General features: G+C 46.7%; 1 protein-coding gene and 1 long non-coding RNA gene across 4 annotated transcripts in view; one reads left to right on the plus strand and one right to left on the minus strand.

Moving 5' to 3' along the window:
• GNA14 (guanine nucleotide binding protein (G protein), alpha 14) overlaps nt 1-17,600 on the minus strand; it is a 136,571-nt gene that overhangs the window by 4,411 nt on the left and 114,560 nt on the right. Inside the window, exons 3-4 of the mRNA XM_006769017.2 lie at nt 3,173-3,327; nt 828-956 (exon numbers count right to left, since the gene is read on the minus strand). Coding sequence (XP_006769080.1) covers nt 828-956; nt 3,173-3,327 — 284 coding nt within the window. The remainder of the gene's footprint in view (nt 1-827; nt 957-3,172; nt 3,328-17,600) is intronic.
• Nucleotides 956-9,015, plus strand: LOC107183970. 3 transcript variants are annotated; one of them, XR_001514791.1, is made up of 4 exons: nt 956-2,326; nt 2,838-3,044; nt 3,183-3,589; nt 5,497-5,507. It is a non-coding gene; the product is annotated as an uncharacterized LOC107183970 (long non-coding RNA). The 3 variants fall into 3 exon arrangements; XR_001514792.1 differs by lacking the exons at nt 3,183-3,589; nt 5,497-5,507 and adding an exon at nt 8,665-9,015; XR_001514790.1 differs by lacking the exon at nt 3,183-3,589 and having other exon boundaries at nt 5,123-6,470.

The raw sequence follows: 17,600 nt of genomic DNA on the forward strand, positions 1-17,600 counted from the left end.
AGTGATGTTACTGAAAGCAGGTGCAGAGGTCACTCAGGTTCAGAAGCTGCAATTGTCCAGGCTGAAAGCACAGGCCTCCCCTGGGCATTGCTCTACCCACTGGAGGGCCAGGCACCAGCCACCAAAGGGGCAGAACGGCAGCCAGTCTTCCAGGTCCACTCAGCTTCCTCTAGGCCTTTGCTCCTTCCTGTTTCCATGCCTCTGATTTATCCACAAATCCTTTCTCCATTAGGTGGATGCTGCCCCTTCTTCCCTGTAAAGATGTGTAAGTGCCCTCTGTCGCACATGGGAAAGATTGCAGGGCCTTGTCGCCATAGGATCGATCCCACGCTTGAATGCTACATCCAGGGGTCAGGCAGGCCTCTGCTACGTAGATGTATTCTCTTTGGCCAACATAGTGTTTTGAAGAGCTTTTGAGTTAACATTTAAAATACCAGCTGTTTCACTTAGAACATTTGTTATCTAATTGGAGGATCTGGTCACAGTGAGCCTGCATTTTGTCCCCCAGCGGCTGGCGTCCCTTTAGACAGGGCCCCTCGCCCTCCGGAAGTGCATGCTCTTCTATAGACGTGCAAAGGCCTGCCTGACCCCTGACATCTTTCCCAAATGGGACAGAGGGCACTTACACATCTTTACAGGGAAGAAGGGGCAGCATCCAGGGTGAACAGGAAGGTGGGTTCCTCTCTATCTAGCACTTGACACCAACCACAATTCTAAAAACCCTGTGATGGAGAGGGCCCATTGCCCTGAAAGATAAGAACCTTTGGGGGACTTCCAAACCTGCACAGACAAATTCTTAATGGACTGTACCAGGGGGGCATTCTTACCGAAAGATGATGTTTTCCAAGTCAAACGGATACTCGATGATGCCAGTTGTGGGCACGCGAACACGAAGCACATCTTGCTGCGTCGGCACATATGACGGCAAGGCGATCCGGTCAATATCAGTCAGGTAACTGCAATATCAGAGAACAAGTTGCTGAGACTCATTTTACAGAATGGAGAAGTGTTCATCCCACTCCAGAAAGTCACCCCAGCTCAGAGCCACCCCTACTCAGATTCCTGGGGTCCATCAATGACTCTGAGAGCCAGCCCTCCTGCAATTGTTTCAGAAGGAATGTGGAAAGGATCCCACATGAGCCTTTGGGAAACCTGTAGATCACTCCATCACTTCCGACTGGTTCTAGCCTATCACTGGCTGGAGGAAGAGGAAGTAGAGTCTAACCCCCTGCCTTCCAAAGGCCCTTCCCCTCCCACACTCATCCTCAGCCAAGAACATTGGCTGAGGATGCTGCTCTCCGGCACTTTGCTGAGTGAACTGGAGTTTTTAAGAAAACAGGCCAACAGGAAGTTCAAAATAACAACGAGAAAGGTTTTCCTGTTACATGGGGAAATTAAACATCTAAAATAAACCAAAACTTGTCTTGGATTATTATTGCCATATATGAAATCCCTGAGCTTACAGTATATCATTTTTCTGAGGTAAAATCAGAGGGCACTTAAAAATGCCTTTTTTAAGGCTTAAAAAATTTTTTTTGAGTAAAACAACTAACTCAGGCCCTGGTCAATGACAGAGTTGATTCTGAGCCCAGCAGCCTACTGCAAACTACCCTGTGTCCCAATAAGTGACCCCAAGGCTAATGGTCACCGACTTCCATATGTGTAGTTTTTTTACTTATACCTGTCTAGTTCCACCAGAAACAAGACAAGTGTAAGTAACATTCCTTGACATCAGAGAGCACTGGTTGTACCTGCCACCCTCACCAAAGTGCCTGGTCCGTGGCAGGCACACCTCACATTTTGTGCAGTGAATACCTGTCCAAATAATCAGACGTGACCAGCAGAGCAGATGACAACCACTGACCTGGCCTAAGAAAATGCATAGATGTCTCTAGTCTCCCCAGTTCCAAAGGCGGGGCAACTGTCTGCTGCAACTCTGTCCACCAATCTAGTCACTTTCAATGTTCTTCTCATACTTGCTGCCCCAGATTTCAGGGCTCCGTTGAATTTTATGGTGCCTCCAATGGGTCTTTTCCAAATGGATCCACATCAAGAGCCTCAGCAAGTGATGCTAGGCTGTGTCCAGGAAGATGCCGGGACGCCATGGCCGACCAGGCTGTCCCTAGCTCCCAACTGTCACCCGCAGGCTGCCCTCCTCTTTGGGAAGCTGCCTCCCTTCCTTCCGCCTCTTTTCTGAAGTTCCAACACCTTAGCGGGACTCCTTGCATTTCCTTTCCTGCTTTTCACATAAATGTTCCTGAGCTCAGATCAATTGTGCGAACCTGGATTAATGGATTAAACACTCAGCCTGGGACCAACCCCAAAGGTAAGATTTCAGCTTCCTCTCCTCCTCACTGCCTGGTCCAGGTGATGGGAGTGGATCCCCCCTGCCCCCCTCCCCCCACACACACACCAGCTCCGAGGGCAATGACAGCACCTGAAGGGAAGGGGACGTCTCGGGAAAGGACTTTGGAGCCCTCAGAAGATGGAAGGTGATATGGTCTGAGGGGTAAAGAGCTGAGCTGCAGGAACTGTCTCTTGAAGAAGGACTGAGATTCAGATTGTCCAGTGATTTGTCTGGCTGAGGCGCTGCCTCAGGAAATTCTGGTCATCTCCCTGGGACCCTTTACATGCAGGCCTATGTAATTTTTTTACTCTAAAGATAACATTTAAAACTTGAGCTTTATGGATTAAAAAATAGTGTGTAGGCCTTTGCAAGTTGTAATAAACCAAGAGCTCCCAGATTGAACTTCCTCCCTGGGTCTTGCCCACTAGAGGGCAGCCCATGATCAGCCACTGCCAGCCTATAGCATTGAGATCTAAACTCTGATTTTTAGATTTTAGGGTATTGGACCTTGGGTCTACTGATCAGGAAATCCGAAGGCAAAGAGGTGTGGAGAGGAGGAAAGTAGAAGCCAGAAGCAGATGCAGTCCTCTGCTAAGATCATTTCAGCACCACAAATGAGATCAGTTCCACCAAGGGAACACCACATTTGCTTTCGCCTCATTGAAAAGGACAGAGGCTCGGGACATGGCTGGGACAGGTGGGTATGGGCAAGGAGAGAAATCTGGGGTCCACGGGAGACTGACGGTTTTAGGTGGGAAGCTTCTGTGAGGTACATGCAGCATGCTTGCCTGAGCGTGGGGCCGCCGGCTGAGGCTCTGTACTCACTATTTGGCAGAGTCTGAGAGCTGGTACTCCCTCCTCCTGTCGTAACACTCCTGGATTCCTGGGTCCAGCCAGAGCTGCTTGATGGCCTGCACCTGGTCCTCGGAGAGCGCAGAGACCCTGTCTACTTCCACTTCTCTGATTAGCTGGGCATTTTCCTACTCGCAGGAAAGAGAACTTTTATTAAGCAAAGGAAAGGAAGCCAACCCACTGGGCACAAGGCTTGCCCTGCTTTGTGGATCAGGGACATCTCCCTAGGTGCTAGGGTGGGGTAGGTGCCCTCTGCGGGGCCCTCTCATCGCCATGCCGCTCAGCCGCACGGTGAGGGGAGCTGATGTGCCTGCCTCACTCAGTGAAGGGAGCCACACTCCCAACACCTTTGGCTTTCAGTCCCAGCAGTACCTGAGGCCAGTTATACCAGTTCCGTATAGAGAAACACTGACCAACTGAGCATCAAGGGACTAACAACTTGACTGTCTCTTTAACATGCTACTATTTGAATATCTGCACAGCCGACTTTAAAATAACCATTGTCATTGTTGGTGGTGTACCAAGGGTGGGGTGGAAGAAATGGGTGGAAGCAATAAAGGAGTGTATTCTTTTGAGAACTGAAAAATAATAACGCCAACTTATCATCAATCTACTCTCTTTTTCCTCCTCTTTAAACATTTTTTTAATTGACCTTATTTTTCAGAGCAGTTTTTAGGTTTATAGCAAAACTAGGTGGAAAGTAAAGAGAGTTCTGATGGAGTCTGCCTTTTTTTTTAAATTCTCATCCAAAGATGTTTTTATTGATTTTAGGGGGGCGGGGATAGAGAGAAACATCGATTGGTTGCCTCCTATTCATGCCCCAACCAGGGATCAAACCCAAGACCTAGGTATGTGCCCTGACTGGGAATCAAACCTGCAACCTTTTGGTGTATGGGGTGATGCTCCAACCGACTGAACCACTTCACCAGGGCAAGTCTGCTTTTTATTATCATGTGTCACTGGGAGAAGCACTCAGACAAAAACCCCCACCCCAGGCCACTGATTACTATACCGTTATTATGCATATAATTACCATCATTATTAAAGAGTCATTGCTCTAATGCTATTGCCCTGTTATTTCAGTAATTCATTATTACTGCAATTATTACTATTACAGAAGTTACCATGTATTGCCCACTTACCATGTGCCAAGGGTTCTACATACATTATCTCATTTAACCAATGGAAGGCTAGCACAAGACCAGAAATCTTTCCAGATTTCAGCAAATGAAAATGATAAGAAGGTTGTCCTGCCCTCACATGTCCACGTGCTGGTCCCGGAGACTCAGCATCCCACCCTCGGCTGCAGGTTGCAGCAGACCAGAGAATTCTGCCGAGAGAGACGGGAGCTGGCCCCTTCACTCTCCCATCCTGCAGAGTCTCCCAGCAATTACATCACGCAGAGCTGGCTCTTCACTGGCAGCTCTGAGTCAGCAGAGCATCTGTTTGGCAGCTGTGATCTCCTGGAGTATATATGGTACCCCCGGAAAGGTTGCTCTTATCTTGCATTGCTCATTCTCATTACTAGTCCAACAGGAAGCCAGAGAACAGGGAGCTCTAGAGTCACCTGCTCAGGCACGACCGAGGCTGTGATGAAATCAACATGACGGCACCACATCCATCACAGGAGCGGGAATAACTCTCGGCTCAACTGCGGGATCCTCGGGCAGGCAGGGTCTCCAACAAGGTCACAGCAGGATGGCGCAGTGGAACGTGCCAGGTGGAGAATCAGGACCCTGGGTTCTAAGTGTGCAGTTGGACCTTTAAGGACTCCAACAAGTCATATGCCTCAGTGTCCTCATCTGTAAAAGGAGCCAGTGATTTTCAGGGGAACCTGATTTATAAAGTATCACCCAAACGTAAGTAGAATTAACCTTAGTATTACAGTGGATGCCTAATAAATATTTCTTGTGTGCCAAACAGATCACATTGATAGCCCTGAAACCACTACTTCTAACTCCACCCACTGGCACATTTGGCATCATCTGCTGTGTTCTCAGCCAGAGAGAATGACAAATGGAGAACCTGGGCAGCGTTTATATGGAGCAGAGGGCTGTCTCCCACTTCCTCCCTCCGCTCTCCACCTCCCTCTCCCCAAAAGGATCAAGTGGTCTCTTCTCACCCTCTAAAGGTCCAGTATCTGTGCTTAGCTCTGCCCTCTAAAGTGTCTGTTTTCTTCTCTCTCTTCATGACCAGTCAGGAAATGCCACAAGGGCAGAGTCAAAGTGCGATTGATCCTTATCTCCCAGAACCTAGGACAGTGTCTGACAAAGGACAGGTGCCCTCTATTGATGTAGGCATCCAATAAGCATTTGTGGCATTCATAAAAATATATCCAACAGACAAAATCACAAGGTAACAATAGCAGAAGGATGCTAGGGCAGGACGGAAGCCTCTGCCAGTCACAGTTGGGAGCTGGGGGACAGGGAGCCAGAGGGCAGGGAAGTCTCAGAGGAGGAAATGCTCTTGGCCAATGTCTCTCACTGTTAACTGCTAAGAGGCAGCACTGTGAGAATCATCAGGGATGTTACAAACACATCTACCTCTTCTCACACCATGCAAGATTGTGAAGTGTAAGTGTAAGCAACATTAGTCTCTTTTAGAAACAAACTTCAGTCACTCAGGAAGCCTGGCTAATGGAGGGGCAGAAAACCCCTAGCACACCAGACAGCATATGTAGCATGAGTGATAAATCACCTTTTATTGTGTTGAGTAAACTGAACTTCAGGGGCAGCTTATTACTGCAGCATAACCTACTCTATCCTGACTGACACATGTTGTAGTGGATAAACTCGGCATCTCGCTCTTCAGTAGAGAGAAAAAGTGCATCACAGTGACATATCAAAGAGGAACGCAGGCTTCCACAGAGGCTGCTGCAGGATGGAATCTGGGAAAAGACCTAGACCTGAGCTTTCAGGTAACCAGGGAGGTCAGCCAGGAGAAGAAAACATTCTGTCTGTTCTGCTAAGTGACAAGACTTTAGGGGAAATCTGGCCGGAAGGAAGAGGAGAACTCAGTGTCCTTAGAAACCCAACAATCGGACTTGGGTTTGGAACAGACTGAACTCAGAGGACCCAGAAGTATTCCAAGTTTGAGATCTCCTCCTGGTTAGCTATCCCACCTGTCAAGATAATTTTTTAAAAACTTCTGATTTTGAAATAATTTGACTTGCAAAAAATGTGGGGGAAATGGTACAAGAGTTGCTCTATGACCTATGCCTTTCAAGATTGCCCAAATACTGACTGGTTTGGCTCAGTGGATAGAGCGTCGGCCTGCGGACTGAAGGGCCCCAGGTTCCATTCCGGTCAAGGGCATGTACCTTGGTTGCAGGTGCATCCCCAGGGGTGGGTGTGCAGGAGGCAGCTGGTTGACGTTTCTCTCTCATCAATGTTTCTAACTCTCTATTCCTCTCCCTCCCACTCTGTAAAAAAATCAATAAAAATATATTTTAACAAAAAGATTGCCCAAATAACGGTTTACTACCTTGCTTTACCATTCACCCCCTTTCCCTCCAAGTGTGTGTGCACACACGTGCACACATACACTTTTTCCCCTGGAATATATGAGGGGAAGTTGCAGACATAATGCCTCTTTAAAGACTTCAGTGGTGTTTTTCTACAAAAAACAAGATTTGCTTGTATAACCACAGTATAATGATAAAAATCAGGAAAACATAGATTGTATAGATACAATACTGTAATCTAACCTTTAGACCTTACTCAAAATTTTTCCATTGTCCCATTAATGTTATTTCTCTGCCCAGCCTAGGGTCACAGTGCATTTAGTTGTCTCTTTAGTTTCCACTGACCGGGAAGGTTCGGCAGTCAAAGAGGTCATTTTTGCCACTCTGTCCAAGAGGCTTTCCAGAGCTAGATTTTATTCAGTATAGAAATATACACCGTATGATTATGGCAAAAAAATAAATAAGTAAATAGAATATAATAGAATAAGAATGGCCTGACCCAGAATGTTATTTAATCATAGTTCATAATGAGGATGATGGACAGAGAGAGACAGCCATAGCCCAGACTCTTAGAATATTCCAGGGGTAACTACCATGAAGGGAAGAGATGAACAAGGAAAAGAGTGGCCTGTTCTTTAAATAAATTGTATTGAAATAGGAGAAGAATGACTTCTGTACAACAGGCCCTCGAATAATGCCGTTTCATTAAACATATTATTGTAATGTTGGTGAGATGCCATAGGAAGGAACTCTGGTTTATATCAATTAGCTGGTGGAAGCCCTGGTTTTATGAAGTGTACTTTCACTTAAAGTTGCAGAGCCTAGCTACAATGTTGAGGACTTACCGTACACTGTTAACAATGTCTGTGGTTACAAAGCATGGGGTTGTGCGCATATTCCCTCTGGCTTGGCTAGAGAGTTCCCCAGACAGGAACATGGGCATTTTGATGGGCCTGTTCTAACTTGACAAGGCACCTCCCTTAAAAAGCAGGGCCCCTTAGAAATTTGGGAACGGCGTGTGCCATTTAAGACTGGGAAGACAGGGAGAAGAGTTGAAGAGGATCGGGTTTAGGGAAGTGTGACTGGGGCAGGGGACATGCTGAATCTGCGGCCACCAACATCTAAGTGGAGGATAGATGTCCAGGACATGGGTGGGTAAATGGTCTGTAGTTCATGGGGAAGTCCTAGGCTAGAGGAGCACATTGAATTGAAATCGGAAAACAGTGTGGAGTTTCCTCAAAAAACTAAACATGGAACTGCCATTTGACGCAGCCATCCCACTTCTAGGAATATACCCTAAGAAACCCAAACACCAACCAGAAAGAATGTATGCACTCCCATGTTCGTAGCAGCACAATGGACAATAGCTAAGATCTGGAAGCAGCCACTGCCAGTGCCCATCAGTAGACGAGTGGATAAAAAGGCTCTGGTACATTTACAACATGGAATACTCTGTGGCTGTGACAAAGAAGGATCTCTTACCCTTTGAGACAACATGGAGGGACCTGGAGAACATTATGCTAAACGAAGTAAGCCAGTCAGAGAAAGACAAGTATCATATGATCTCACTCATATGTAGAATCGAATGAAAAAAATAAACTGATTAAAAAAATCCAGAAACATGGAAGCATAGAACACATTATTGAAGCTCAGAGGGAAGGTGGGGGTGTGGATGGGTGGGAAGAGATCAACCAAAGAACTTGTATGTATGTATGTATGTATGTATGACACACAAAAGGGTGGTAAGGGCCCGGGGAGGGGTGGAAGTAGGGAGGAGGGAGTCCATGTGGAAGAAAAAGGGGACATCTGTAATACTTTCAACAAAGTTAAATTAAAACAAAAAAAAGAAATTGCCTAAAAAAAAGAAACTCATTCATTTCATTGAAAAACCACAAAGGAGTAAATATTACAGGAGCAGTTTCAGCAGCTACAACAGAAACATGACAGGTTTCTCAAACTCTGAGCTCATATCTGGCTTTTCCTCTTCTCCTGTCTCAAACAGAACCACCACTTCTGCTGCTCAGAAGGAAGAACACGGAAAACAGACGTCCTACCTGTGTGTGGCTTGGAATTCCCAGGGAGATGGTGAAAGGAGCTGGACACGAAGTGGTGCCTTGCTGGTTTCACATGTGGCCTGTGGCTGCCGGGGTGACAGCCTCAGTCCAGCCCAGAGAGCCCCTCTGGCTGGAACCCAGAGCCCAGCGGGCAGCCCAGTGCTCCACCAGATTCTCCCTGGGAAAGCACCCGCTACCTTCCCCCACACACACACACCATCAGCTGCCCAGGACTGCAGGGCGAGAGCTTTCTCCGACTACCTTTCTCACTGACTAGGGCAGTGATGGCGAACCTATGACATGCGAACTCATTTTTTTGGTTGATTTTTCTTTGTTAAAGGCATTTAAATATATAAAATATCAAAAATATAAATCTTTGTTTTACTATGGTTTCAAATATCAAAAAATTTCTATATGTGACACGGCACCAGAGTTAAGTTAGGGTTTTTCAAAATGCTGACACGCTGAGCTCAAAAGGTTCGCCATCACTGGACTGGGGTGTGAGGGTTAGTGTGGTTCATATACAAGTTTTTAAAAAGCCACTCATCTCTGGTCTCCTCATTTCTGGCTCCCCACCCCCTGTTCCTACCTTCCCAGGTCCCAGTTTCTCAGACCTTAATTGCAGTACCACTTCCTACACACACACCTTCCAGGAGTGGGAGCACCACAACTCCTCACCCCCTTCTCCCCAGTCAAAACCCATAGTCCGCCAGGTAGGTGGGAACAGCTCTGAGCTCTTCTTAGATTTTCGTTTCTTGCCTTTATCCATATCGGAGCCCGAACGTGGTGTTGTTATTAGAGAGGAGAAGCTAATAACCCCAGAATGTCAGCGCTGTAACAACACACACAGGGTGTGTCACACTCCTCGGTCCAATATGAGTCAAGGGTGGGGGTGGGGAGCACTCTGCTCCACACAGTTATCCAGACACCCCTCCCCCCATCAAGTGTCCTGCCACTTCCTGGGGCCCTGGATCCCCCGCTGGCAGGTGAGGGAGGAGCGGATGGAGCAGTGGGCTGCAATCGCAAGTGCCAAGGAAAGATGAGTGAATTATACCGAGTCGTGTGTGTAAGAGATTGTCCCCATAAAAGTACAAGGAACACACAGCACAGAACCTCAAAGGACCAGGGGTTGTTTCTGCTCCTGGGACCCAGGGTCAAGGCTCTTCTGGGTCAGCACTAAAAATCACTAACACAACTAATATGTCAGCCATCTCTCTCCGGCATCTTCTCTCACCTCAAAACAACTGGAAGACAGCATCTCAGACCGTCATCCCCCCGCCCAAAGGAGGTATCACCCCACCTCCTTTCCCTTTCTCACCCCAGTTCCTCTGTAACCCCAAAGGCTCTGGACCTCACGTCATTCCATCTCGGATGGAACAAACCAATCAATACACTGACCGCCAAGGCACTCAGCCACTCTTCCACGCAATTGCATGCGGCTCTCTGCGGGAACCAGGGAGTAAGGAGACCCGCTGGGACTGGCACAGCGAGTCTCTCCTCAGGCATTTCAGAGTTGTACATTTAACCAAGCTTCCTACTTCCGGTCAAAAATCCCTATCACGCCACCAGCTGAGCCCATCTAGGAGGCGGGTACTGGGCATGGTTTCTCACAAGTCCCGGGGCCTAAGAGGACAGGTTTTGTGCTTACTAGGTCACGCTGGGCCCCAGGGGGGTGGGCATAAATCATCCGCGGGGCCTGACTGAAGAGGGCGACAATCCAGAAACACACCAGTGCACACCTGACAGCAACACTGTTTGCCCAGGACCCTCGAAATGTCCTGGTCCTGCCTGTCAAGCGACAGTCTCGCAGGCGCAGGCGTCCCTAAGTCACCTGTCATGGGGCAAGCGAAGCATCTGAGTTTCCTTTTAAGAGGCAACGAAGGTTATCTGCACCCCAGACCCTGGCAGAGGATTTATCAGGGACCTCTCCGCTGCCTGCCTGATCAAACGTTGAAACAAAGGACTTTGGTGGGTGTTTTCCCTGAAGCACACAGCCCAGCCAGGCCTCTGCCGCATTTCCCAGAGTGCTAGACTATATAGCACACGACTCAACCAAATGTAAGCAGACTGGAAAAAACCATCTCTGTCCAAATAAATGTAGGACAAGGTCTGAAACAGTCCCCCATGTATTTTTCTTTTTTAACTGTAGGGCTTCGAAGGTAGGTGTGTGTGTGTGTGTGTGTGTGTGTGTGTGTGTGTGTGTGTAAGACATGCACCACGAGGGGCAGGGATCTCAGCCCCTTTTCTTTGTCGATGAACCCCAAGGACCTAGAATGGTAGCTGGCACACCAGTACGAATAAATGAAGAAATAAATGACACATGAAAATCTTTACATTTAGTCAATAGGGGTAAAATATAGTAAATCAAGATACATCAGTTCATGAAAAGGTGTAAGTGTGCAGACCAATTCTTAAACCATCTGATCACTTACAGTGAGAATACGCAGATGCGAGACAGCACATAAACTCTGGAGCTACCACAGGACTCCCTCAGTAACGCAGCATTTAGTGAGAATGCACTGGACTGAGCAAACACCGGCAGGAATAAGCCCGTTGCAACCAGGACAGATATAACAATATTAAGTAGAAACGCCCAAACAGAGCACAGAACCTTCCATATGCTCATTTAATTATGAGTTTCCAAAGAGGAGATGTAGCTTTCCCTGCGTGCCAAGCTCATGCACTTCAGGGGCAGCTGGGCCCCCTTTCTCAGAAGGTCTAAGGCTCAGACCCCAGTCGATTCCACGGCAGTGAAAGTCAGAAGCCCTTTTATAATTTCTGCTAATCCCCGGGGCTTAAGCCTTCATGGTTCACATCCTCATTGCACAGGCACAAAGCTCAGCCCCTCCATCCTTTGCACAGAGCATCCCACCTGTCCGAAATCTTGGTTTTCACAGGGGATGGTCACATTGCACAGCCTTCAACCATCTCGTCTCTACCTCCTCCGCCCTCTCTCCTGAAACTCTGGAGTTTAGTGGCTCCCAATTCTTCACCTTTTTTTTTTCTCTTCACCTTTTGTTGTAGCAGTGATTTGCCCTTCCTTGGTCACTTAGACAAAGGAGAGAAGTGCTCAGATAATACCCTAAATTTACAAGCCAGTCCCATCTTTGTGGACTCCCTCTGCTTTGGGTGGTCTCGCTCCTGTGGTAAGTCAGCCCTGAGGAACGATTTTGTGGATCTTGGAAGGTCTGTTAATTCAGATGTCCGACTGTTGCCTGGCTAACTGTCAGGCCAGTCACACTTCCCTGAGACTGAACCCTGAGCAGAGTTACGTGATGACAGTGGAGGGAGGTTCTTTTATTTTGATGGCAATGGGGCCCTCAAAGTTTTTCTTAGTGAGACCCCAGGGTCCCGTCTATTCTGAGACAGTTTCCTCAGTCTTCTTGATCCCACAGCCTCCACTACAGCCTTCCCATAAACTGTCTTCTACCTGCGCTATCCAGCTTATTTCTATTGGTTTGTATTTAAAACAAAACTGGCTCCTTGCCCCAGCAGTAGAGCATATATAAACATCAGGGTTTGCAATAAAAGTTTTCCTTTTTTTGAGACACATCTATTAACATCTCCCTATATTTGTGTTATATAAAATTTAGTTTTGAAAATGCCGTAGATGTACGAGGCTTTATTTCTGAATCTGTCCAAAGGCTGTGGACTTCAGCCATATTATCTGGATTAGTTTCCCGTTGCTGCATAACAAATTGCCACAAACTCAGTAGCTTAAAATAATCTTATTATGTGACAGTTTCTGTAGGTCTGAAGACCAAGCATGGTGCACCTGAGTTATCTGCTCAGGGTCTCACAAGACTGAAATCGAGATTGTCGCTGGGCTGGCTTGTCACCAGGAGCTCAGGATCCTCCCCAAGCTCATTCAGTTCTGCCAGCAACTGAATTGAAGGGCCAAGGTCCTAGTTTCTGGTCGGCTGTCACTGAAAGTCGCTCTCAGCTCCCAGAGGCTGCCTTAGGTCCTGGACTTATTGTGGCCCTGTCACACTTGGCAGCTACTTCTTCAAGACCAGAAAGGGTGCCCTGGCCAGTTTTGCTCAGTGGATAGAGCATCGGCCTGCAGACTGAAGGGTCCCAGGTTCGATTCTGGCCAAAGCACATGCCCGGGTTGTAGGCTCGATCCCCAGTGGGGGGCGTGCAGGAGGCACCCGATCAGTGATTCTCTCTCATCATTGATGTTTCTGTCTATCTCTCCCTCTCTCTTCCTCTCTGAAATCAATAAAAATATTTTTTTTAAAAAAAGACCAGAAAGGGAATCTCCCACCTCCTAATCTTCTAATGGGCTAAGTCAGGTGACCAGGACACTTAAAAGCAACTGATTAGGAACTTCAATTAAATCTAGAAAACCCCTTCACCTTTGCTTATCATGTAATTTAATTATGAGAGTGGCATCCATCATGGTCCTGCCCACACTCAAGAGGAAGAGATTATGAGGTGCATGTACATTGGGGCATGAATCTTGGGGTGGGGGGGTTAGAACTCTGCCTACCACATGGTTTTATTCATAATTCTGGGGAGCATAACTACCTTTTACTCCCCCTGGCATATAATAAAAGAGTGCCTATGATAACGCATGTGGGGCAGCTGTTGGGGTTACTGTGTTATATCAGTTAGCATTTGCTAGATGATGTCCCACTTAAGATACATATTTTTCGCAGTAAGAACCAAGAACAATTATGCTTCCTTAAGAGCGTAGTAGGTTTTGCCTTGTAGACCATAGGAATCACATAAGGGAACCTGATTCTCCTTTCACTTTAGCTAGCGGGAAGCTCAGCCACAAATCTGTGGCTAGAGCGAAGCAACTCAGTAACGTTTATGAGTGCCCATGTCCTACAATAGCCATGTTCTATTCCCCCTACTCCCCGCAGATTCACTCTTTTATCTTAATGAAAATAATTTCTAGCCTTGAATTTTTTAAGGTAGATATTCTTATAGATAGCTTCTAAAAAATAGAGCATAAATACAAATAAACTGACACAATAATAACAATAGCTAGTATAAGCGGAGCCATTATTATGTGACCACCTTACATAAATGTCCTCTCATTTGATCATTTTCAAAGACCCTATGGAATTAGATTCTTCAAATATCTTGATTTAATAGATGAGGAAACTGAGCTTGGAGAGAAGAGGTAGTGGAAGTGGGGCATTCAAGCCCAGGTATGCCTGACACAGAGCCTGTGCAGTTAACATCATGTGCAAACATTCACATTTTAAAGGGAGGAAGCAGTAGGGATAGTGGCTGGCTGTGAAAGCCTCCAGACTAGAAAGATGTCATCATACGTGAGAACCAGAAGAATCGTTTTCTGCATAACTTGCCTGCCAACTGCTGTTTGACAACCTAAAATGAAGCTCTTTGGAATACAGAACTCAATAGCGAGGTTATTTTCTAAAGAAAGGGGCAGGGGGCCTTCAGAGGTAAAAGAAGGGCTGGGAAATGTAAGCTTTTGTAATCCATGGTGGATTGCAAACAGGGGTAAGTGAACATCTGCCACTAAGCCCCAAGCATGACACGACCTTTTCCATATAGAAGACGCTCAGGTACTCGCCATGCAACGGAGGAGAAAAGTGTGCTATCTTAAAACAGAATATGAAAACCAGAGTTCGAAATGCCCATTCAGAAGGCTCGCCCCTGAGGCCAGCCATGCAGTCTTTAATCCTTACTCTAAAGGTATCAGCTATATACGAATCAATTCTTAAAATCAGCTCACTGTTCTTGGTGGTTTATGTCAATATCAGTGCGATGTTTACAGAAAAATAGGCGCCAGCAATTAGGCTTCACACTTAGGTCAGCCCATCAACAGCCATGACTGGGGAGAGCCTGGCCATTTGGTTCATGCCACTCTGACTCGTGGCGCCACCTAGTGACTGCTTCCCTGATTGCAAGCCCGCTGACCTTGGCAAGAAGCTTCATGGTCCTTGCGTTATGCCCTCCTAGGAAGTTTTAGCCAGAACCACATGGTCTGGATTTCATCTCGAAGTCCATCTCAGAGTTAATAACGTCTGGGTAAGGGCTGAGGCATTCTCACTCTTTGAGAGAAAGAACGAGACGAAGAGATTGAGGGTGTTTAGTGGAAGGCATAACCTGAAGCTTGTATTTCTGCAAACAAAATAATTGATACACAACTTCCAGAGACAACATTCCTTGCTCTGGGGTAGAGGTGGGGTTTATTTTCACTTTTTTTGTGTGTGTGTTTCACTTTTTCCATTCTTTTCAATGGCTTGAACAGCTCCTCAGCACACCACAACAAATATTTGGGTCACAGCTTGCTTTAATGATGTGCTTTCGAAATGGTGGTTTTAGTCCTGGATGCATGTTTGGTTGTTGTTTTCCTTTGGCAGTGAGAAGCCTCCTCATGTCTGCCTGGGAGCGGCATTAGGAGATAGGGCACCCCCGCTCCCCAGAGGCTCTCTCACCACTGGCTCTGAGGGAGGCCATTCTAGCACCAGTACCCCACAGTCTTTTTAAAAATATTTTGGGCCCTAGCCGGTTGGCTCAGTGGATAAAGTGTCGACCTGCGGACTCAAGGGTCCCAGGTTGGATTCCAGTCAAGGGCATGTACCTTGGTTGCGGGCACATCCCCGGTGGGGAGTGTGAAGGAGGCAGCTGATCGATGTTTCTCTCTCATTGATGTTTCTAACTCTCTATCCTTCTCCCTTCCTCTCTGTAAAAAATCAATAAAATATATTTTAAAAAATATTTTGGATTTTTCAATTACAGTGGACATACAATATTATATTGGTTTCAGGTGAGTAGACATTTATCTATGTTACAAAGTTATCATCCCCAGAAGTCTAGTACCCACCTGACACCATACATAGGTATTACAATATTATTGACTATATGTAAAGAAACCCCAAACACCAATTTGATAAGATTATGTACCCCTATGTTCATCACAACATTATTCACAATAGCCAAGATATGTAAGCAGCCTAAGCGTCCATCGGTAGATAAATGGCAAGAGATGTGATACACACTGTATATCCCCCAATGTATACACACTGATAGCTCAATTTTGGATGCATGTTAATAAAACTGCCTTTAGAATCATTCAAAGTGTGTGTGAACATTTTTGAGGGAGACCCTATATATGCAATGGAATATTACACAGCCCTAAAAAGAATATAATCTTGCCATTGTGACAACGTAGATGGACCTAGGGGGTGTTATGCCAAGTGAAATAAGTCAGACCATCTGTCATCTTCATAGCACAGTGCTGGGCTCTCCCAGGGCTGCTGCATATTGTTCTCTCTCAGTCATTGCCCACCGCAAGCGACACCAGGTCCAAGTGCACAGCTTTGAAGGGGCAAAGGTGTCCCCTGGGAACTCCGTGTGGCCGGAGGGTGTGCGGGAGCCCCGGGGGCTTTGTCTTGGTTGCAGTTGTGACAGAGCAGAGTGGGACATGAGCCTGCAGTGTTCCCAGTGGGTCACAAACCGGGTGGAAAGAGACACCACTACAACCAAGTCCTGGATTTAATTAGCCCTGCTATCAGAGTTCCATAGGAATATGACTACTAAATAACCATGGAGGACACCTGGTCAAGTTTGATTTTCTGATACACAACAATTTCTCTTTTAATATAAGGATGCCCCATGCTTTCAAAAAGAACTTGGGCTAAAGTGTCTTCTCTTTTCTTTAAAAAAATTTTTTTAGTATAGTTGGTATACAATCATATATTGGTTATATTAGTTTCAGTGATCTGACATTTTTATACCCCACAATGTGTTCATGCCACTAATTCTAGTAATTTTCTGTCACCATATAAACATATCACAATATTCCCTTTGAGGGGAGAAGGCAGAGGTCAGTGCCCATTTACCTCTGAGTGACATCTCTGCTCTGCTTCCCAGGGTCCTGGGAAGCCCACTTAACTGTAGAACCGAAGTTTTGTTTTTGTTTTTGTTTTTTTTTTTTTTTTTTTTTTTATCACAAGCCTGAGAGGACCAACTTTTTCTCTGACCCAAGACTCCAGGCCCACCTCCTTATGGGTCTCCTTCTGCCACTAACATGACGCACCCCCATCCATCGCCCTCCACCCTCACATCCTGTGAAGTAAGGAACATGCACATTATTACGAACGTACTTCATGAGCTCCACCGAGCTGTGCACTGGTTATGATAGATGCCATGTTATGTATATTTTACAACCATTTAAGAAAAGAAAATGCACAAACGGGCTGTCCAGCTAAGAGCTGCTGCAGTGCAGCCCAGGCGCAGGGATGTCTGGCCTCACAACCCCACTCTTTGTCTCCAATCCATGCTCCCTACTCCACCTTCCTGCAAATCCATGTGTCCCCGTGGGGCTCTCCCTGCACAGGTGGCCCACCCCCCGCTCCTGCCAGAAGAAACCTCACAGTTTCCAGCCCCTCATCTCCAAGGACCCCCCCCCCCAAATACTTTCCTGAGCTCTCCCCCATCAGTCCAACTTGTGGGAGAGGCTGGGTCCATTTATTGCTTCTGTTTATGGAATATTAGCAATATCAACACTTTTCATTTATTTTTTCCTAAATGTCAAATCAGCTTCTTGGCAGCCAAGCGCAATAGCGTGTCCTTATTCAACCCCAGCTCCCCTGACTTACAGGTACAAAGCTTCCTCTCAACCCATGGGCCCACAAAGTGCCTTTTTATCCTCCTGGCATCTCACGGCTGCCCGCTGCCAGGTGTCTCCATGCTCTGCCCTGCCCTGTCCCCGACCTCACCGTGGTCCAGGCTGAGGGGACCTGTCACCAAGCTGCTTGTGGTCCTTGGAGACCTGCCGGGAACCAATTCCAGCATGTCATAGTTTCAAGAGTTTCATCAAAAGGTTGATGAGACTTGGGGACTCAACAGGGTTGGGAATGGCTGAAAGCATTTCCCCAAACCTGAATAGGATACATTA

Source organism: Myotis davidii, unplaced genomic scaffold (assembly GCF_000327345.1).
Source record: "Myotis davidii unplaced genomic scaffold, ASM32734v1 scaffold98, whole genome shotgun sequence".
NCBI lineage: Eukaryota > Metazoa > Chordata > Mammalia > Chiroptera > Vespertilionidae > Myotis > Myotis davidii.